Genomic DNA, 24,002 nt, shown 5'->3' on the forward strand with positions numbered 1-24,002 from the left:
TAGGCGCTCTGGACGCGGGCTCGCGGCTCTAAATCTGACCGTTGGGTGTGGTTTGGAGGTGGAAGCTGAGGGTAGGGTGTGGAAGTTGAGGGCGAGGTGTGCAAGTTGATGATGGAGTGTAGAGGTATGAACACGATAACTAATGTCACGTGCAATTGTCTTTACCTCGGTTCGCACGCGGAGGTCAATTAAACACGCGGGAACATCATAGCCGCTTTTATTTGTTAATTCTAAGCAATAGTCAAATATTAAGAATTGATTAAGGAGCAAACAACCTGACCATGATTTATCCACTTCAAAACTAAATTAAAAACTCAATTGATTGCAACATAAAGTAATGTAGCTAAGAAGTGTCTCAGCCACAAGTACAGAGAATAAGGCATCAATGTAATTAATAACAAGCATAACAACTGGAAAACAGGTTCATAAAATCTAGATCTATAGCATTCTGACTTTGATATATCTATGATATGTACACATATGGTCACTTGAGTCAGCATTCGAAGGCTGATTTAACATTGGTAGATTGTGACGGCCCTTCACTAAAAGAAGAAACTAAATGAAAACAAGTAATTGGCTTCATTGAATGACACTTTTAACTTTAATTGGGGTACTTATCACATTTAGGGTTTTTCATTTTGCACCATTGACACATGACTACAACGCTTATGCTCATTTTATATGCAAGCTGAAAAAGAAGTTTTATGATACATCATCTATACAAATTTGTCTAACCACACAACTTGAAACCGAATCCCGTTTTTGATTCGGACGTTCGCCGCTACGTTGACGCGGAGCGGTTCGTCGGCGGTCCCGAGATGTGACGTCCCGTTCGTTTCTCCTTACCCGAATAGTGCACGGTCGATTTGAGCGAGAGACGTGCTAATTTTTCTTTCTTCCAAAGGATGATGTACAGAATAATCTATCAGGAGCGTATAAAAACTGATATGGATGTAACGCAGGACGAAACATAAATTAGCACGTCCTCGCTTCCTAGAATTAACATTACATATATTAGAATTGCCAGAGTAAAAAAATTTCCCATTTTCGTCTTGGCCGTTTCTTCCCCCGCCTGCGGCCCACAGCTTCGGCCAAACGTCGGTAGTTACACAGCCTTGGACTCCCCGGTACGAGAAGCGTCGGAATCCTCGTCGTCCTCATCGCTAGGCGAGTCGCTCTCCCCCTCGTGGGTCATTGTGGCCACCAGAGTGCCAACTGCCTTCCCCAGGTCGCCTGTAACAATATTTTTGAAAATTAAATTACACCCAATATTGAGAGAAATGCATGCTAATCATTATGATCAAGTTATATACCCACTGTTAGTACACGTGCAACACACTCTTAGAACGAGAGAACTCACCATCCCGAGCCTCTACTGTATGGGGCTGCATGTTTAAAGAAAAAAATATATAGATTTAATTCTTAATTTTACTTTTCATTTTTTTTATCTGTCATTCATGAGGCTACACTTCTATAAATAACTTCAAAATCAATTTTACTGTCTTAAATCACAATTAACTTCATTTGTTTTTACAATGTAGTACTTTAAAGTTAATGTACTATCTTAATTTTTTTAGATTTAATGCTTGGCACTGAGAAAAAATTGCCTTTTCTGATATTCCTCTCAATATAAAAAAGACCTCTCCCCATCAACCGGACAACACGGTCTTTCTATTCCGTCGCTGTAAATGCCGGGGTAATCTTCCGGTTGGCTGGAATCTCCGGTCCGCAGAACTCTCCGATAGCTGGAATGAATGTTGAACCTTCCGGGATAACTCTCTCCGTTATGGGCGCGAAACCGGTTTCCGAGGTCGAAATCGCTCGCGTTTCTCGGAAAAATTCGGAGAAAATCTCTCCGTTCCCAGCGTGGAAGCAAATAATTTTCGGGGAGTTATCGGAGATTGTGCCGTGCTCCGACGCGTCCGCGCGTTCCTTGCGTCGAGGGTGTGTGGGTGGGCCGGTTGCTTGGGTAACGTAGGCCGTGGGCTCGCGCGCTTAGTTTGTGCTGCCGTTGTGCGAGGTCTTTCCCTCGTCGAGTTTGCGCAAATTGGCGTTGTGCAGTACTGTACATTACTGTACCGGGAAACACTCGGCCCAAAATACAGCGTTAAGACATAAAAAGTGATTACAGTTGTGTACATTTGCTAGAGTGGACAGTGTTGCTTACTGTAGGCTAGTGTATAGGTGTGTACATTCCATCCTGCTACAGTAGATGGTAGAGGACACAGGTAGGCCATCCTGTATCATCATATTACCATTTGGCCTGCCTGCATCGCAACCTCAAGACGGCAGCATCTGCTGGCGAGTACGGTACGGGGGGGTCCCCGGGTTACGAACGGGATCCGTTCCCGAGGACGTTCGCAAGTCGGGTACGCGTGCCGTGTGCGTACCGTACTTACAAAACAACGTTTAAAATCTCACTATATTATAGCCCAAGTCTTTATATACTGTACATCTAAAATCACTTAATTTTAGACAAAAGAAGAAATAGAATAACAAAATACGGTAAATGAAAGTAAAAATAAGTCGTCGAGTAAATGAAATACTGTAAATTTCAAGTATAACCCAGTTCCTATCGGCATTCGTTCGTAAGTCGGGGACTTTCCGTAGTAATGTACAGTACCGACATTATTTTGTTTATTTACATTATATTGTACGTATACAACAGTGTTTGTGTAAATAAATACAGTGACCCCTCGGTTAACGAACTCAATCCATTCCAGAAGGTCGTTCGTTAACCGAAACCATTGTTTCAATGGGTTTTTGGGTAATTGGTTCCAGCTCACCGAAAATTTCCTAAATTCAACAAAAATGGTAGAAAAGTTCACTTATTTTGAGGTGTGTATGTAGAAGGCTCCTGGATGATGATGATGATGGGAATTAGAATGGGGGTGGAGGAGAAGGAAGAAGAAAAGGCTTTGGGGTGGAAGAGAAGTCACCCCATGGCACCATTTCATCCATAAAATTTTAGTTCTCTTGGTGTATTTCAAGATTATTTTCTTTAAATTAACACTGCACTGCATTATATATTGTCAATATGCAAAATAAATTTCAAAATTACCAATAATTTGCTTGGAAACACAGAAAAAAAGCGTTTAGTTGAGAAGAGTCTCAAGCAAGATGTTACCTCCACTGAAAACAGAGAGAGACTAATGCCTGTCTGGTGTGTTAACAGGCTGGATGGCATGCCAGAAACTAGTTTCTTTACCTTCAATTATGTTCAATAATTGTTAAAATGACTAAAAAAGTTAATATTAAACTTTTAAAATTATTGAATAGTATAAACTTCTTGATATTTACTAAAATAGTAAGGAATTTAAGCCCTAGAACCGATTAATGTATTGGCGGACTGATACTAAAGCTGGTTGCCCGGTGAGTGCAAGCGAAAACATTTTGAGCTCGGTTCGTAAGAAATTCGTTAACCGAATTTTTGTTCGTTAACCGAATTGAAGATCCTTATGGAAGGCAGTTCGTTAACCGAAATTTCGTTAACCGAGGCGTTCGTTAAACGAGGGGTCACTGTACAGCTCTCTGTCCGTTCGAGATGTGTACTTTTTACTCTCGGAAAACTTTCCCCAGTACGGGGGTGCAAAATCCCACGGTCGGTCGTCGCTGCTCCCTTCGTGCCAAGCGCCCCCAAAATCTCTCCGTTTCGTGGCCCGTATCGCGGATTTTTTGTATATACGTGTACTGTATAGATTTTTTGAACAAAGTTATAGATAAAGTATTCAATAATATTTTAGTAAAAAAAATGCCTTTCTAACTGAATTAGAATGATTTTATAAACTCCAGTACGAACGTTTCTAATGTTTTTTCGAAAAAGCCTCGAGTCGGCGTAGTGTCGCGTTGAAATATTGTACACTTTTATGCTAGCCGTAAACATTTTCGCTCGTGACTGCAGCCTAAATGCGACGGGAGAGCGTGTCTCGGTACGAGACGTGTAGTTTAGAATCTCGCAAACCTTTCCCGGCGAGTGGATGAATTCCGCTGGACGAGAAATTCGATGCATCGATGCCCGGGAATCTGCCGTTTGGAAGAACGCGTCGCCGATTAAGTGTATTCCGTGCTTCGGGGACGTCGCCGTATTTGTTAATTTGGCGGTTACGTACGCATTATGGCTCTTCTGATAATGCCAAATACTAAAAATACAAAATAAAAATTATTTTTGGGACACCGAATTTAGTCTACTACTAAATCTTTATAATTTCATCCATATTTACTCTATTTTGTGAAAATGTCCAGAGATCACCTCATTCTCATTTATCTAGCACAAAATAAAATAAGGGTCCGTGCAATGATTTGTTACAATTAAATTTTTTGCATAACAAAACACTACAATTAATCATATCATCATGCATGTTATTGTCTACAAATTCTTAACATACATTTCATGCTCACTTGACAAGTGTTTATCAAGCACTCAATTTATGACAATACAGGTAATTAAATAATTTGTACTTACTAGATTCTTACAAACAAAAAAAAGCTACACCTACAACATTATATTTCAATGCATTTCAATCCAGGCAATGTCAGTGCATTAATAATACATGGTCAATTAATCAATCCCCCACTACTGTGCATCTTCACAATCTCCCTCGTCTTACCTGGGATTGTAAAGGGTTCGTAGTAGATAAAACACTTAAGCGTCGTACACTAATCAACAGAAAAACAACAAATTATTTGAAAGTTCATTCTCAGAGTCAATTCCGATCATGCAGTGGTGCCAATTGTACCTGCACGTGAGAAGAGGTTCCCCACATGGGCCACACTTCCCATAGGAGGTGGTGGCGGTCGCACATACTCGCTCATTTGCTCTAACCCATCGTAAGCACTGCTGGCACCCACTGTGCCAACGCATCAGATAAAGAAATTCCAACACCGGGTTAGTACGATGCACTGTCATATTTTTATAAGGATACATCACTATGTAGAGACAAAACAGACACCCTCCATACAATATTTACAAACACTTTTCTGATCCTTTGTACTGTATTTAAGAAAAATCAATTAACTCTACAGAAAAAAAAGAAACTCGGTTTCCCATAAATCTTATTTCCGACTAATAAATGTAAGCGATTCTTACCTTGGTTTGAGTGTCCGTTGACTTTAGCGGGAGAATCCATGGCCAACTGACTAGCGGTGACCGACTTGGTCTGCAGAGTCCCCGACTTGTTGGGTGAACTCATGCCACCGGGCTGAAAATATTGCATCTTTCAATTCTTTTATTTGTACTAAACAGTATATGTATTTCTTTATGCAAGAAAATTTTCCAAAACTTCAAGACCGGTTTACTATCCACACGGAGTAACCGACGACTCGACCGTCTTCAGCGGCCTGCGGTACGAGACGAGTCTCGGTTTTAAAAATTATTACGTCAAATGCGTTTTCGTGCATTAGTCTCACCTCTCCTAATAGTTGCCGCAGTCGATGGAGTTGAGCCTCGAGCTGCCTGTTGTGCTCTTCCAAGATGCCCATTCGAGCCTCGAGGCGTCCCTTGTGCTGACGGAGAAGCTTTGCCTCTGCCAGCATTTCTGCTTCCGAACGCTGCCCGCCTAGACCGTCGTCGGGAGGAGATCCCACTGGTTGCTGAGATTTGAGGCGATCGTATTCTGCCTGAAGCACGCTATTCTCTTCCTCGAGTGCCCTGTTTATAATGAAAGGGTTTAGAAAAATTGACACTGCATTAAACCATCACACCTTTTCTCCACCGATCCGACCCGATTATTCTACGTTCTCTCTTCAAACACTGTACTCTTTGGCATTAAATTGTGGCTGTATGAAATTATTATTATTTTACTCGCCTGTTCCTATGAAATAAAAATGTTACTTTGGAGGTAAAGTACATACTGTACTAATTCTCAAAATGAGGAATCTGTGTTTGTAAATCACATACGTCTTTATGGTTTGGTATTCCAAAAACTACAAAAATATATACAGTTTATTCCTCTGTTAACATACTGTAATATCTTGCAAATTATTGTGCCAAGAGAAATTGTGTAATGTAGTGTTAGTAATAAACCCATAGGAAAAGACGAAACAAATATTGTGCACCGAGTACAGTACGGCAATATACTGTACCTGAACTGTATGTACACGTGAAGGATGGGAATGTATTTGTAAAGTCAATCAGGGGTTAGTAGTGAGAATGATAAGTCTGTAATATTAAAAGAGTAATGTAAAAATGCCCACGGGGTGAATACTTTCCGTAATTATTTCCTGTAGACGGGCGGTCTTTGATTACCTCGGGGAATTACCACGTTCCCTTGCGAGCGGCTGTTCCCACCTAGTGGGTTGGCGTTAGGAAGGGCATCCGCCCCATAAAACTTTGCTTGAACGTGCCTGATGGCAGCCGGGTTACCAGAACTGTGACCGGTCTTTGCTGCATTTTCTGGGCTGGTGCCCTGGGTTTATTGTTCTGGTTTTACCCAACATCTGCCATCAGATAATCAATGCAAACCCACACATTAATGAAGAGGAGGATGATGATGCTTAAGGTAAATAATATAATTATTAATGTAATTAAGTCAAATCTCAACAATCCAAAATTGAAAGTCCATAATGCTCAAGAATTTGCCCGGTTTCAGATTTAAAGTGAGCACCAAGATTCAAGCATAAGTTTGCCAGTCTGTCCTCTGGTGGTGTTTATTTTTATATAAACTGTTTGGTACACATTTCATTCTTAAAAAAAAATGGTTGCATAGAGATTAACTGTGTATGTGAATGATGGCATTTTGGTGAAATGTGTGGCTCTCTGCTATTGATAATCTTTTGGCAGTCAGAATGCAAACAGGTGCCTTCTAAAACTGCTCTCATTCTTCACCAGTTCAATTTCATTTTCACCCCTAATATAATAGATTTCCTTTGATTTTTTCGTCACGGAAGCACTCGTCACTCAAAACTCACTTTGACTCAAGATTGTAAAGGGTGCAACTGGTAAATCATGAAAAAACAGCAAAGTATATAAAGTCAATGTGACATGCGTATGAGGTGGATGGGACAGAACCGAGTACTGCATTGTCACGTGGAATCTAGGACGCATTCATTTATCGATTGTGTTCAACTGGAAAACATTGTGTTTTGTGAGGAGTATTCCCCAATTGGCTTTGTGTAAATACGAAATTGTGTTGTGCAAATGTTATGTTAACAGAGGATACCTGTACAGAATATGGAAAGATAAAAATTATACGATATAATTGGATATTCTAAAGATGTTTATAACATGCCTACATAATTACATTAATTTGCTGAATATTTCTGTATATCCTGCTAATGGATGGAATGAAAGTACTGTATGCTAGTATGAAAGGACAAGTTTAAATTGATTTGTATCCCTTATAAGTCTTCCCTTGAGAAGATTCAATACTTTCTTAAGGTTTTAAATTGAGGCTGTGGCTAATAAGCCATTACCGGTTGAATGACCCGGTAGTCGACGCAGCCGAGACGGCTACGCGCGGGGCTATTCGGCCGTCCTGACTGCGTGCGCCGTTTTACCGGTCCGTTAAATTTAGTGACGACCAATTAAATTATCAAAGCAAAGTGCACTATACCTATACAGTATATACTAAAATTCAAATTTAATTATTGGTTCTTTTATTTTTGCACCATTACATTTAAAAAATACTAAACATATGACCAACCTGATCATTTGCTCCAATTCGTCCTTTTGTTCGGCATCGACTGCAGCCATTATTTGCAATGGGGATCGTGGCACTGGCAGTGGGGCATCAGAAGAGCTAAGTGACTGACAGTACTGTGCAATCAACCCATGCTCATCCTCACTATAAAAATAAGTGCAAGTTTTTCAGTTTGGCGGACAATTATTTCTCAACAATTTTGTATACAGTACAGTATTACTATTTCACTTAATACAGTAATATACATTTTTTCATAAGAACTTCAAACGCCAAGTCCACACCTGTCGGGTGTAGAATTGGAGTTTGTTCTCAGTTCGACCTCGGCCAGCCGAGAAGCGTACAGCTCTAAACGCGAGTGCATATCTTGACTGGTGACATTGTGCTGTGGGGATGGTGAAGGTGACTCTAAAGGATCACCCTACACAAATATAAAAGTATTAATTACAATAGTAATTATCTACCATGAATGACAATGATGAAACATTACAAGCTATTTAATGTACAAATATACTGTACATTACGAGCATCAATACAGTACAGTTATACCATCTTTCCAAAGTTGATTATGAATGTCATGCAACAAATTTAAAAATAATCTTTGCGATATTATAAGGTAATTAAATTATGTTCAACACTCCGGTAGTACTGTACTGTACTTACAATCAGAACTTGCAAAAATATAAAGGCTCATATCTATAAAATGAACACTGAAACAACACAATACAGTATAGTCTTCTTACCTCCAATACAGTCTGAACTGGTAGGTAGCCCTTCTTTGTATGCTTCTGAAGAGATCGTTTTGATTTGAATTTATTCTTGAGGGCCTTAGTAAAATCTTTTACATCTTCACCAGCAGTTGTCTGGAAATGATTAAAAGATAATTTGTTAAGTTATGTTTTAAACAGTGATATTGAAAGTCATTTGTAAACCAAATTCATCTTTTATACAAATATTTTTCCTTAGTAATTTTTATACCGGTATTTCACAAACAAATTACATTAGTTCGGTATGAAGAGTAGAATACTCACAGCTGTACAATACTCGTGCATGGGATGCGTAATTTTATGGCTTTTGCCACTTCGACCGTCAAAGAAGCACCGTTGGCACATGTCAAAACTCAGGCACTTGAGACAACGATATCTCAGGCCCACGATTGGGTAAGCTTTGCAGATGTTGCATTTCACCTGGAAAATAAACAGTCTACTGTACTATACAAATCATTTTTTAACTTTTAGAATTTCCTTTAAACCCCCTGATATTTCAACAATGTTGTAATAAAAAAATTACCCTGCAATTGTTTTTCATGTTTCTGCACCACTGCCATTGAAAATAAATGATATATTGGACTGAAAATGTAAATATCATAAACTACAAACTTTTAATCACCTTATTTCTATCAACATATACATTTCTTAAATATTTTCTATTTTCTGTTTTTCTTTCTCTCCCATAGTTGTCACCATAAAAGAATCTCAAGGCTATCCTACCACTATAAATTTCTTTTGTCCACCATTCCCTCTATAATATTGTTCCAAAATAAAGGCTGCCTTCTATAACCAGCACACCCACTCCACACCACCATATCTCCTTTGCATTAATAACTCATGACACTGGGGCTATGGCAAAAGGTGTTTTCCACTTTGTACAGGGAAACTTAAAATTACATTCATACCTGATGCTGAATGCTCTCTGAGGCAGCAACACGGTGTAGCACAGCCAGCCAAACAAGGGATTGAGGTTCTTGCTGTACCCATGTCAGGAAGTGCACAGCCTAAAAAAAATATATATTTTTTTAACATCTTATTCAAACACAATTAACGTTTTTCTCATTTAAAAAAGTTTCCGGTGCTATACAGTATACCGTACATCATTGGTAGACCTACTGTATGTATAATTTTGGTAGAAACAAGAAGGAAACTATTGGTAGATACAGTGCAGTACTTATGAAATGTAGTGAAACTGGAGTACTGTATATTAAAGATAAACTATACTGACAATAAAAAAGAACAAGTACTAAGACCAGCTACAGCTATGACATATAAATTAATTTTATAGGATAAGGAAAAATGATAATATGTACAGTACTTAATAATCCGTTTGGGTATGGTGTCACCTTGGAGGTGAATAAAATTGGCTGGCAGTAACTGAGCCAAATGAAATATTACATGTGGCATCCCAGTAGTGATGGGGTTAACTAACTGTATAATTAGAAGTGAAGGGATTATGACAAAGATATTAATAAGAAAACTTAAGTCTTGGAGGGCCAAAGAAAGGCAGAGACTGGGATAGAAGAAGAACATTTAAGGTTGGATCCCCTACGAAAAAGTAAACTAAAAAAAAATAAATACCGTAAATAAAAAATAAAGGGCATGGCACCCTGAAGGTTCAATTTTTAAAGTGTACAAATATTTCCAATCTCATGTATTACATCTTATTTACAAACTCTACCTCAATTGTTTCCCTGTCTTTGCCAGCCTTAGTAAAGCAGCTGCGCACAGATGGTTCAATGTTGGATCCGCCAAAGGCAGCCACCTCCCCCAGCTGCCGAGGAACTTGCACGCAGTCGTGCAGCAAGAGACCCAGCTTCCTCTGGTCCACGAGGCGGTTAGGATCCGCAATCAGACGGAACATATCTGGAAAGTGGTTTTAGATTTTACCCAACTTCTATTAATATACCTTTTTAATCCTTAAACTGCTATCCATCACAATAGACAATGCAGCTTCACTGTTAGCCACGTCAATAGAAGTTTCATATTTTTGTGCCACTATTTAAACTCTGGGTGATGAACAGCAATAATTAGTTGGGTAGCCCCGAGTGGGTACCTCCTTCCGTTCTCAATCGGTGCTAAATTTTACTCGTGGATATCGGAGAGTTCCGGTTAAGAGGGATTCCTGCTTCTGGACATATTACTACCGTAGTCACTTTTTACATACTATTTTAATTATATTCATTCATTACCGTCATTTCAACTTTTTTGCCATAAATAATATAAGAATTCTTTGCATCACACAAAAAAGAAATGTAGACTATAAAGAGGAAGACATAGAACAAGCATGATGACAATACTGTACCACTCTGACCCTAAGACAGCAGAGAGTTATTAATCTCGGATATACTTACATCTGTACTTTTCTTCCAGGTGTCCCCTGCAGAGACATACGAGTCCAATCTTGAAAGACAGGACTCTCATCTGCCCTGTTCTCTGGCTATCATAAACATTTAGGAGCCAATTAAGACACAGGTCCATTGCCAGTGTCGTGTTGACGTCGGGATGATCGGCTGATATGTTGGCATAGAGGGCAGACAGCACCACTACCATGTCGCCGACGTCGATCAATCTGTCATTCTGGCCTCGTAAGCCGTGTTCGTCAAATATATCTGTGGCCATCTGCATTTTGGCACGATCCACTGCAAATGTAAAGAATTTTATTAAAAAGACTTAAAATTTTCTTACTAAAAATTTCAATGCCGATTTTTCATAAACATGAACTACATTACTACAGTACTAGTACTACTATTTCTACAAATAACTTACATGCTAGTTTCTTCTGGAGCATCCGGAGTTTTGTGGCCGTACGATAAGCCGAGAACTTGATGTGGTTAAACTCTGTGAGAGAGTCTAGCAAGTCCATCATGACAGGATGGTCCCAGTGTGTACTCTCCTGGTCATGGCTGAAATATTTGTGAATAAAAGCTTATTACCAGTACTTTACAACATGTACAGTTCCAAAATTTTTTTAACGAACATTTCCTAAATTCATATCAGAACTATGTTTGTTATATCCTTCTTATAGTGTGTCTCCAAATGAAGATACTGTATTAAGAGATTAGACCATTTGTTAAGTAGATATAACAACAATTGCACAAATCTGCACTTAAAACCTTATTTTTCAAGAATTAAAAGACTCCTTATTAATTTTAAAAATCTTTTCAGTATTTTTTCTTCCTTGTACAAAATGGTTACTACAGTATACAGTATTGTACTCAAGTTCTTTCACCCACTTGATGTAATAAGGCACTTTGTTGCTGGTGGTGGCTCTCTCCCAGGGTGGTGAGACTGAGGATGCCAGCTGGGCCGGGGTGAGTGGTGTAACCTCCCTCGACCTGCCAGCCACTTTCCGCCACCTATCGTTTACTGCCGTCTCCAATGTCTTCCATCTACGATCACGAAAGGATTTATACATACTAAAGTAGAAGTTGTGGACTTATACTCTCTTAATCTTTAAATAATCTCTAAATTAAAAATATTCCATTTAAATTAAAATTTCAATACTCTATTAAACAGTAAAACAGGAAATTTCCTTTTTACAACCGAGTTTTTATTTTTTTAATTCATTATTACAGTACAATTTCTTTGCCCCCACTCATTAAAATTATTGCAACATTATAAAGTATATTGACTAATTATTTCTTATTTTACCAAAGTCAAGCCTTAGTACTGTAATTATTTACAAAGTAAAATTGTTCCTACCTGTTATTGAGGTCATGAAGCTTGGCAGAGTTTGCTGGAGTCAGAGGTACATTGTGAGCAGAGAAGCGGGCAGCTTGATCATTGACGTCATCAATACCCCTTTGCAACTCGGCTAATCCTTCACGGAATTTCTGAAAAGAATACTAATTGTTAGTCTCTACATGTCTGCTTATTAGTTACCGATTCATTCTTGTTTTAATCCATACGAGTAATTACGAAAAGGAAAACAATAAATAAAAAAATCCATCTTGCAAAACATGCCAAATGTGCAACACCAAAGGTCAAAAGTAAAGCCAGCAACAATTACAACCTGTACTCTGTGTCTTCATGATACAGGTACGGTACAGTGTAAGTATCTACATGTTAAATTTTAATCAAGAGAGATAAATAGTACCTAAGCATACAGAATGCTGTATCTAAGAAAAATATACCTGTTAATTCCTTACTGTGAATTGTTTAGAGCCAAAACAACTGATCCATTTTTTGATGGACTACTCTACTTGTACAGTTCCTCGTACGTATATGAATTACACATGGGGGTTTGCCATAACAATGAGACCTAACTCAAGAGCTAAGCTTTCATAATACACACTGGATTTAATAATAAAAAAACAAAAAACAAACAATATGTTGTCTGTGTGAAGGCCTGGCATCAAACAGATTGATATAGGATAGGTACTGTACATTATCTCCCCCTATGGCAGGGGCGGACCCAGGCATTGTTGTAAGGAAAAAGTAACTACTATTGACCACGAAATATCTCCTGATATCAAATGCACATGGCTTGAAAATGGCCTCAAAATGCCCTGATATTGGTAAAATAAAATAAAAAATTGGGGGGGGGTTCGGGACTTACAGCGCCCCTCCTCAAACCCCACAGCTGGGTGGGCTTGCTGTGCTCGCCATGTTCCCCCACCAACGAATTCTTAGACCCCTCTTCCCAGATTCCTGGATCCGCCCTTGTATGGTCTAGAACTCTTGATTATGGAGCCCGCAAGGGTTTATTAGAAAATTGTGAAGTATTTGGGATTCTTTAGGAGAGTGAAATTAATGAAAATATGTAACAACTTCAATTACTTGATACAACTTTATAGTTTGAGAAAGGGGGGGGGGGGCACTGCGCCGCGTTTGTCCCGAGTCTGTCGTGTACAGGACGTGTATTTATCACAGACTGGGCCCAGAGAGAGAGCCAGCCTTCTCAGTGGGGGGAAATACATACGTCCTGTCCAAGAGTAAATGGGAAAATTATGTAACTGGTAACAGTTAAACGTGTAAAACTGCAAATAACTGTGCAGTATATATGTGATTTTCTTTTTGTAATGTACTGTAGATCCTATGTTTTGGAGCCCTCGACTATATTTACAATGATAAATGTGGCCCAGAGCCTACAAAAGGCTAGGGACCACTGATCTAGATACTTCCGAGTCATTTGGATGCGATCGGTAAAACATTATTACCTGTAATACAATTAACAATTCAACCCCACTTAGATTTCTACTTGCTTGCAATAATGTAGGTCACTCATAATTACTTATCTGTAAAGGGACCTGGCTTTCCATCTGCGTCCCCAAGAGAGGTTAAATCCAAGTTGAAATTATGGAGGGGACCTTGGTGCTGAACTCCTAATTAGGGACAAGGTAGAACTTATTGTATAACCGAGAGCAAGGCTATAACTTGGTGATCTGTAACCTGTACTAGGTTTCAAAGCAACCACCGTTTCAGAAGTTTGAAGCTTTCTTTAACACTGGTTCACTAGGTGTAAACAGCACTTACACTATTAAATCAGACAGTAACTTGCCATAAGTGCATGCCAAGCCACCTGGCTTGGCATGCCTTCAGTGAGATAGCCAAAGAATTGATATTTTTCTCAGCTATAAAATGAGAGTTCAAACTTCAATCTAATATTTTAGCAAAAGGTAGCCGAATATCTCTGAACAACTTGATATATTGGTAAAGTTTATTTTCGCACAACGTGGGAATCTTAGTAATTTTCTCTGCAATCAACAATTTAGACAACTCTAAGACACTTCTTCAATAACGTTTCCCTCGCAAATTACCTAGACTAACCCCCCCCCCCCAGCATTTACAAGTCATTTGTGAGGAAAACGTCGTAAATGTAAAATGTCTAATTCTAAGATTCGCGTGTTGTCTTGATTTAAAATAAAGATATAATTGTAAACTTTCATTATACTGGCACAGTATAGTATTAGAAACACTGTAGTACTATGGAATTGAATATATGACAGACAGGCTGATGGAACCCAATTTTATATCCCCTAGGGCTTTGGGGAGTAGGGTATTAAAATAATTCTATAAATGTAATTAAGCACTAAACAAAATCATTTACATTCTTTCCTCCTCCGCATGAATTAACGACATTAAAAAGCACTAACCCTGACATTATGAGCATGTTGGTCTGCGAGGTTAGGATCATGGGGCACAGGTCCCCAGGACTCTGCAGTCTTCTCCGCATCCTCCAGGCGACCATTTACGTCTTCCACCGTCTTCTGCAGAACCCCGAGTTTCTGTAAATATAAAGAATATAATGTACATTACATTTCAATTTATACACTTATTCAAAATTAGTTTTGTTGTATTTTATCTACTTGGGTTTAAATCCATCGTAAACGTGCTGTTGGGGGTCCAGAAAAATAAAATAAATAAGGAAAATAAGTTTCAGGCAGACAAACCAACGATGTCAGCTACCTCGAGCTGACGGCCAACATCAACACCATTTATTTTCACAAGATATACAGTACTAGATTTTCCTCAAGTGCTGACCTGAAAGTCTACCATTTCATGGAATAAACTGTACGTACATGAAAAAAAAATACTGAACAAATGGGAATAGCCGAGTTCTATGTATGTCATATTTAAACTAAAAATTACTACGCATTAAACAGAAAACCTTGAAACCTGAGTTAAAACTGACATAATCGCACTCACGTGTGTTGCTTCCGTATACCTGTACTGTACAGTCACCTAAAAAAGTCCTGTCGCGAACTACGAACCCCGAGATTCAGACTCGTGAACCCGAAGCAGTAGACACTGACACATTATTCTGTCCATAAATGCTTAAGGGTTTCAAGAGTCTGAATCTCGGGGTTCATGGTTCGCGACAGGACTTTTTTGGGTGACTGTACAGGTACATATGTTCAAGGCGTACCAACACTACCTTTCATTTACACAGCTTATCAACATTCTATTATGCGATAAGCGGATGTCACTCCCAGAGTCAGAAACATGTGACGATCTGGATACCCAAATCCCGATGATTATTGTAGATAGTGTAGTTTAAAAGGTTAATTTAAACAATTTCCTTAGTGGTGCAAGTAGTGATTTTTTTAAAACAGACTAAACTTTAAACTTACTCGTCAAACCATGATATGCACAGCACCTTCTGCAGCAGCACAAGATCCTAGATTCTCCTATACCAGTTATGGCCTCGAAATAATACCTTAGGAACTATAATTTGTTAACTATTTTAACTCCGTGTAGGGACCTGGGCTAATCAATTATGCAATGCAAATATTGTATTGTAAAACCGAGCACTGATGTTAGTCTAAACTTTGTGTACTATACATACTTGACTATGTTTATTATCTTACACTTCATTATGAGAAACACGTTTTATAAAATCTAATTTTCTTGTTACAAACCCTGATACTTTACACCAGTGGGTTTGAACTTTGGTGACAATGAGAGATGTCAATTTCATTTAAATCTCTATGATAAAATATACGCATCGTCAAAAAATATAAAGGTATATATGACATCTACAGTTTTCTGAATACGCCCAATATACCTTTGGCTCCTGGAAATGTATCTCATTTTCCCCCGATGCTGCTGCTTCATGGAGGGTCCAGCACAGAACCTCTACTTTACACTAATGATTTATACTTCAGTTTGGTAGTTCGTCTCATTCGTTATTTTCAGCCATTCAACAATATTTAAATGGTGTTTGTATTGTCGTGGCAACTCTAAATATTTGTACTTCTGTCTTTTGATTTTCATAAGTTATGATACTAGGGCAACTTTTTGAGGTTTGATCATTATAAACCAACATTTCAAACAGTAAAATTAAAAAAAAAATCACTAACAGGTGTGCTGAAATGTATCATCTCCGATTATGTAACCAACAACTGAATATGCGCCTGTAGGGTTATATAAAGATTTTCCAGGATTAAACACATTTTCGAAATATCAACTTTAGTTCGAAGTAAATGAGATAAACCTAACATTACTGGTTTCTTAACTCAGTTATAAAACCTCTAAAGACATACCCCGGTAACTGATGGTGTTCTAATCCAGCAACCCAGAGGGGACAACATGGGTGATCACAGGGACCTCCTCTACATCCTGACGACCTTGAGGCAAGTCAGGCAACCTTACTTCCACGCCACCTGGCTCTCTTTCCTTCACACATGTGCCACCTAACCTACCTCACACACACAGGAAACAACCCAGCCTCTATAAACACATCCTATTCTAACACTCACGATGTCAACCAAATCCCGTACAGTATACTGAAAACCTAACAGTGTAAGAAATCCACTCAGCCAAGTCGACTCTGATTTACGGAGAGAAACAAAAGACCGTTTTCTCTTTATTTACAACACACCAATGTTACAATCACCCATTAAACAGAGAACAATGGGGAGGAGGGGAGGGGGTTCCAATATGGCAACTTATCTCTCGAATATCTGGAGTACGTCTAATGTTGTGGCGATACCCTTGTTGTTACTGTTTAAATGAACGAATAATAGCAACGACGAGACGTGTAAACAGCAGAAGCTTATGTGTAGTGTTAAATTATACCCAGTGATCGCGTGAGGATGATGGTGATCCGTGGACAAGGGTGTAGCACCTAGCGTGGGTGTATTAATTGTGACAAGTGTAGTGAGAGTGGGGAGCCTACGCCTGAGTGTGGGCGACATGTTGGCAGGCTGGGATGATTAAATGACCGGAACACCCCCCGCCCCCGCCCCCACACACACACGTAAACTCTTTGAATAAATTGAACCACTTGTCTTATTACTGCAAAAATAAGCTGTGAAGACGTCAGAAAATTCACACTACCACAAGAACCTATCCCAAATCGGTTGTTTTTGTTGATGCACCGCCTTCATTCAAGTTTTTAACAAACTAATACACAAATAAATGAAGTGACGATATTGGCTTTAGTAACGAGAAAAAATAAACAAGTTATAGATTAAAAGGAAACAATTCGGCCACTTATAGAAAAGGAGATAATTATAGCAATTTTAGAAGGTTAAATGAGGGACTGTAGTCGCCAACCCTCAGTCTTCACGATGGTACAGTACCTCGATTGACTGGCGATGGTGATGACTTGTGCTGCAGGTATATTACGCTTATTTGTTTTGGAATTAGGGGTCAAGATCGCCACAATTCGAGTAGCATTGGAGAGTCATATTGATAGTATTTTGTTATTGTTTTTTTGTCCCCACTACACAATCTGGGGCAGAGTGATTTTAACCAACCACTAGCCTTGCCATCTGTTTGTTGGTCCCATCTAGTTTTGTAAAAGGAGTTAACAAAGGTTATCCAAGGTTGAGGAATGAGATGTGATATATAAGAACAGTTAGCGAGGTAAGCCATGTTATATGCCGAAAAGCCTCCCTTATGTAATGTTAAATTGTCTTCCCTTCCTTTAACCACGTCTTTCTACTCCTTCGTCACTCTTACCACCTACCTACCTCCCTCCTTCCCTCTTCCCACTCCTCCATCACTTTTAAAATCCCCATCCCTCTTACCACCTCCCTCCGTCTTCACCAGGTCGTGTGTAAAAAGGTCAAGGCTTAGAGCAGGAGAGTGCCATCCTAGACCCGAGTCACAAACCTGCCGCCCACACGCCGCCTCCTGTTAAGGTGTAGCCATGGAACCCCGCCAGTTGCCTAGAGCAGCCACCACGAGGATGCTGCCCCGATATGCCCAAGATGAGATCACCCTCAAGTTAATCTTCCTATACCAAACTACTAGAGGGTTCAAGTAGTCCTAAATAATGTAACGAGGAACTGCTATGTTAAGGGTTATGAAGAGAAACATTTACAAGATGTGTTAGGAGGGTAGCATCGGCCCTTGTGTCCACCAGTGGAAAACAAACAATCCTCACATGTTTCCTCCCTGATACTGCTGCTGCTGCTGCTTCAACTCTTAACCCTAACACAATCTAAATCAAGAGACACTACCATAACCTTGTAAACGCCTCTTTATTTAAGACACATTATAAATCCAAGGTCAGTAATGTCAGGATATGCCCTTGATACAAAGCCCATTACTGGAGAACCAAACTGTACGACCTGTATTTACATATTTTGACATACTAAAGAACCTATATTCATGCATAAAATTTTGTATATTATCTTAAATCCCGCTAGAACAAAGACTCCAGCTTGATAACTTGAGAGGAGCAAATGGTGGGCGGTAATGAAGACGACCTTGCGAGGCTACCCCGGTACACCTGGTCAGCGAGGCCATACGGGTGGTTGACAGCGTTGCGTACTGGTGATGTAACTTTACTTGAAACTGTAAATTAGCCTGACTTACCAATATTAGTATATCCAAAATAAGAGAAAAACACAATATAATCAGCATGACAAAATATACTTAGCGATTAATTACGGCTAAATGGTTAATACAAGAAGCTGTAGTATAGATATCAAACCGCAATAAATCTTCATAATAAAAAACTTGAGTAGCATTTTGTTTATCTGGGGGGGGTCTTTAAATAAGGTCTTCTTGCGTGTGGTCACTGCATTGCTGGGTGTGGTGGTCTGCTTAGGAAATGTACTAGTGTGTGTGTGTGGGGCTCAGGCGTGGGGTGAGAGGACTGCATGCACGTGGGTGGGCGTATGTGTGTGTGTGCGTGCAAGGGGCGGCGACAGACTGCATGAGGCAAGCACCCACTCAGGCAGTGGTGGGCGTGGGTGGTTTAAATAAGAAGATCAAAACCACCATACCAACGTCACTACTTTGCTTCTTTCTACCATTCCTCTAGAGTTTCGTTATCAACCATCGTCAAACAGACTTTAAATAAGAAACAAAATGAATATCGACAATAAAGACAAATCCTAACCAGTAAGCTTATCAACATCATCGTTCCTTTAGGGTTTGCTGTGAATTTCGTAACATCTGTTCATGCAATCAGCAACTCTCATAAGGCTGCAATTCCCACAATAGAAAAATTCACTTTTCCTTTTGTTTCACACAAGCCATGAAAAATGCACTTGTAATCTAATAACACTGGAGAAAAAAAAATTGCCGAGTGTATGACCACATCTTAGTACAGCCCCAAGTTGTCTCAGATTGTTGTAATACCTGGAATGTGATACAATATACGATATAAACTGAGGTATCCCAACGTAGTATACGATATGATGAGAAGAAATCTGTCGACAACCACACCAGCGTGTTAGTAAACAACTGAAATACCTACCCATCAATAATATCGCCTACCTTCTTATTTCCTATGAGAGAACAATGGTATAATTTATGACAACAATAATCGAGCAGTTGAAACATTTTCGTCATCAGCTGAAGGCAATGTACATGAAAGCAACACCGACACTAACCCCAAAATTGTCTGTATCAACTCTATCTTGATTCAGGCCGCTACAAACATGGCTGCCTCCTTCCCTTCCCTCATCACCACCAGCTCACCAAGTTTAGGTTAAGTGGAGGGGAGAAAAAAGTGGCTTTCGAGGATGTGCGATAATAAAACCTACTGATAAGTGTTTTTGTTGTTGTGTGGAGGAGGGGAATGAATGGAACAAATGAGAGGAAGAATAAATGTTAAGATGAGGGAAGGGGGTAAGAGAGAAGAGGAGGAATATACAGTATGTAAGCAAGTTCGAGTAGCAAGTCTCAAATGACGAAGTGATATAGGGGAGGGGAAGGGAAGGCAAGGAAAGGGAGGGTAGGGGAAGGGAAGGGAGGGTAGGGGAGGGGAGGGAAGGGAGGGAGGGGAGGGGGAGGACAGGCTACGGTAGGGCAGGGCAGGTGGTGGGTGAGATTAATAAGTCTGGGGCAAAAATAACTGACGAAAAACAGTAAGAGAGAAGGAGAATTAAGCATGGGTAAGAAGAGCAGGTGTCAGGCAGGACCAGCAGGTGAGGATGTAATATAGATAAGGATATAAGCAGAGGAGGAGGAGGGCAAGTACGTGTCCAGCAGGTGAGGAGGAAGAAGAAGAGCACGTGAGGGAGGAGGAGGAGGAGGGCACGTACGTGTCCAGCAGGTGAGGAGGAAGAAGAAGAGCACGGAGGGAGTCCAGCAGGTAAGGAGGAAGAGCACACGTACGTGTCCAGCAGGTGCACAGGATGATGGCAAGTACGTGTCAGCAGGTAAGGAGGAAGAAGAAGAGCACGTGAGGGAGGAGGAGGCAAGTACGTGTCCAGCAGGTAAGGAGGAAGAAGAAGAGCACGTGAGGGAGGAGGAGGAGGAGGAGGGCAAGTACGTGTCCAGCAGGTAAGGAGGAAGAAGAGGAGCACGTGAGGGAGGAGGAGGGCAGTGTCCAGCAGGTGAGGAAGAAGAAGAGCACGTGAGGGAGGAGGAGGAAGGCAAGTACGTGTCCAGCAGGTAAGGAGGAAGAAGAAGAGCACGTGAGGGAGGAGGAGGAGGAGGAGGGCAAGTACGTGTCCAGCAGGTAAGGAGGAAGAAGAGGAGCACGTGAGGGAGGAGGAGGAGGGCAAGAACAGCAGGTGTGTCTTAGAAGCAGATGTTGGACGCACACAATATAGGTGAGGAGGGGAGGGGACCCGTCAGCTGCCTCACGCCACAAAACTCTATTTACGGCACACACACGCCTCTGACCGACCTCCCCCCTCCCTCCCTCCCTCCTTCCTTCACCCAACACCACACCTGGTTCCTTCCTCCTTCACCCATCTCCTCTCCCCATTCGTTACTATCTGAAGACGGTAAGATTTCTTTTATAAGGGTACAATTCTACATATCTCAATAGGATGTTTACCGCACCTCAGAAGTTCTTTGTATAATACTCTTACCGTATTATGATGAAAACAAATAGATTCTAGGGTTTGTATGATCATTAAGAGATAAAGTTTTTAAAGCATGTTTACTCTATATGCTATGACTGCCATTACTTTGACTCTGTTCATGGTTTACACGGGTCTATATCACCTATTACTGCAAGTTGGTCAGGTGTGGTGAAAACCCTGAATTATTATCCAAACGAATCCTGCAGATACGATATCGATGTCAAGAGCACCCTCAGTAGAATTCATTATACACTTTCAGTACGAGAACAAGGTATCATACTTTTGGATCAAGTTACAGAAAGTCAAGCTATCGTAGGTGTTCAATTTTCATCCTCAGGTAACCGTGTTGTTGTCATCAAGGCCTTAATGTTGTCGTACTTATGTGGTGGCATTAACAGATTCGTCATGTAAACACTACAAAAGATACTGCAACACCTCCATTTGTGCAATAAAGCGACGTCATCACAACAAGAGTAATTGGGGATTTCTTTATTAAGGTTGTGCCGTGAGCAGACAACCCATAAATGCAACCGATATTTAGTGAATGAATAAAGTACAGATAATGACAGCATCGAGACAATGGGCAATTACCTCGCTACTGAAGGTGCACGGCAGGTGTGTTGAACGTACGTAAACAACCGCAGGTGTTACAAAACTCCTCACCACAGCTGTGAGATAAGGCAGGTGTGGGACAGGTGTGGGACGATAGGTGTGAGACGGCAGGTGTGGGATGGCAGGTGTGAGGCATGATTTAATACCCCCCCAAAAAAAATCCTCCCGTGTGATTGCAGGCTGCATCAAACAAAGTAAACAGTCGAGTTTATTTACTTGGCATTAACAACCGCGAGTAAGTAGACCGCGAGTAAGTAGACCAGTCACTCACAGCCCCAAAGCAGTCGAGATAATTATCAGGTGGTGTAGTTTCAATCAAGCCATTATCCCATGAGAACAAAAGACCACTATCAACCACACCACCACCTCACCCATTCAAGTAAACATTATCAACTACAGAAACACCAACCAAACTCCCCCCCCCTCCCCTCATACCACCACCTGCAAGTGCTTCGGGGTGACTTCTAAGACCCTTTCAGCTTCACTTATCCCGGCAACGGTGCATGAAGCAGAGAGAGAGAGAGAGAGATTTCACACGCCACTAACATAATTTACCCAGAAGTGGATGATGTAGGCAGTGAGTCACTAGTGTTCCGTGTTAATGTCAAGGCGAGTTACCACCAACGCCACTCACTGGTCATGAATGGGGCTCTGGGACACCATCTCTCTCTCTCCACCTCCCTTATTTATTTTTTTTTTACATGTAGAATTTATCAAACTTAAGGTGTGGTACTGGAGGAGGAAGAGGAGAGGAGCAAGGAAAAGTAGAAATACAGGTTAACAAATGACATAAAGAGGAGGGTAGGTCTGTGGTGAAAGGGAGGACTGTAAGGTATATGGAGGAGGAAAGTGAGAGAATGGTGTAGGTGGGTCTGTGGAGTGAGGACCTAACATGATAAAGAGGGTGCTGTGTGGAGATAACCTAGATTGAAGGAGGGAAGGAAGGAAGTTGGGAAGGAAAGGGGGGAGGAGTCAGCAGCGATAGAGGGGGGACTCAGGTAAGGAGGCATCGCGGTGGTCGGGCTGACGCGAACAAACGAGTCAAGAGAGGTATTGAGATGACGTGATAGAGAGGAACTGGAACTGAAGATGTGGGCTGAATGGGTTATGAGACCACGAGAACACACACGAGAACACGACTTCGTTATCAGAGGCGATGAGCTGAGGGAGGAATGTAAAGAAGAAAATATGAGGATGATGAATAGGTGAAGAAGAGAGTGTAAACGTTGATAAATAAGGGCCCATAAGACGAGGCGTGGAATGTGAAACAGGTGATGCGAATCGTAAGGAAGGGGGATGTAAGGTAGGTGTGGAATGAGGTAAAGCACAGAGGTAGAAACAAGGTAGAGAGTAAATGAGGGAGGAATTTAAGGTGCGATCAATGAGGTAAAAAAAAACCCAAAGGGATGAGACCAAAAAAAATAATAATTGTTAAGTTATGCAAGGCACGTGGTGTGACCTAGCAACATAAACACACTGACCAGTAGTGGTTCATATCCTCCTCCACCCCCCCCCCCGGGCTAGTGCTAATGACTGTACCCTCTGTTAGCTCGTCTTCTACACTCTCATTAAAAAATAAATACTTAAACAGACAAGCCCTTCAAACACTGCCTTATAAGACGACCTTCTTAGGCAATAGCTTATAAATTCTATCACTAACCGTAGACTCGCTAACATAACGCGGAATGTTTGCATCATCAACATAAGCAATGGTTCAAAAATACAAATAAACACAACCCTTTTATGTAATAACCTAAGTGATGTGTTCCAGCAACTCAATTCATTAGATGTTTTAATATTTATATAAAAATAGTATTAAAGAACTTGTGATGATTGTAAAGTTTGTCAATAGGTATTCAACAGTTTATAATATCAATAAACATATATTTTACCTATAATGTAATTTTATAAAGGATTCAATACCTGTTAATTAAGGGAGTATAATTGTTGCTATATTTTTCTCAACACAAATACCTGACCACAATAACGGATGGAAGTCTGGGAGTAAACAAAAACCCACGCACTAACGCACCACCCACGCACTTAACGCACCACCCACGCACTACTCTTCCTTTACCACACCGTCTGTCTTATCTCTTCAAACCTGCCCACTCAAGTGAATTCTCTCTCTCATCTTGCTACCCATAACCTCCATCCCAGCAGGGTTAAGAGTCACCTCCCTAAATCCTCACGATCTTATTTCGACAGACACTACCTCATAGCCCCACCCACCCTCACTCACTCGGCCGATCTCGTGAAGTGTC

The 24,002-nt window shown here is 40.5% G+C and overlaps 1 protein-coding gene across 4 annotated transcripts in view; it reads right to left on the minus strand.

Annotated features, from left to right (window-relative positions):
- Positions 1-201: 201 nt before the first annotated feature.
- The window catches only part of LOC121860057, a 73,916-nt gene continuing 50,115 nt past the window's right edge, over positions 202-24,002 (minus strand). The window contains exons 3-18 of one of the 4 annotated variants that reach the window (XM_042357071.1): positions 14,503-14,634; positions 12,110-12,240; positions 11,641-11,796; positions 11,174-11,310; positions 10,759-11,046; positions 10,086-10,270; positions 9,310-9,408; positions 8,666-8,821; positions 8,378-8,497; positions 7,919-8,055; positions 7,641-7,781; positions 5,407-5,647; positions 5,087-5,198; positions 4,737-4,847; positions 1,361-1,385; positions 202-1,233 (exon numbers count right to left, since the gene is read on the minus strand). In XM_042357071.1, the coding sequence (XP_042213005.1) occupies positions 1,164-1,233; positions 1,361-1,385; positions 4,737-4,847; positions 5,087-5,198; positions 5,407-5,647; positions 7,641-7,781; positions 7,919-8,055; positions 8,378-8,497; positions 8,666-8,821; positions 9,310-9,408; positions 10,086-10,270; positions 10,759-11,046; positions 11,174-11,310; positions 11,641-11,796; positions 12,110-12,240; positions 14,503-14,634 (2,241 nt within the window). In that variant the 3' untranslated portion in view covers positions 202-1,163. The remainder of the gene's footprint in view (positions 1,234-1,360; positions 1,386-4,736; positions 4,848-5,086; positions 5,199-5,406; positions 5,648-7,640; positions 7,782-7,918; positions 8,056-8,377; positions 8,498-8,665; positions 8,822-9,309; positions 9,409-10,085; positions 10,271-10,758; positions 11,047-11,173; positions 11,311-11,640; positions 11,797-12,109; positions 12,241-14,502; positions 14,635-24,002) is intronic. The other 3 variants (XM_042357072.1, XM_042357070.1, XM_042357073.1) reach the window with 3 other exon arrangements.

This window comes from Homarus americanus, unplaced genomic scaffold (assembly GCF_018991925.1).
Source record: "Homarus americanus isolate GMGI-L3 unplaced genomic scaffold, GMGI_Hamer_2.0 scaffold41643, whole genome shotgun sequence".
In the NCBI taxonomy this organism is placed as follows: Eukaryota; Metazoa; Arthropoda; class Malacostraca; order Decapoda; family Nephropidae; genus Homarus; species Homarus americanus.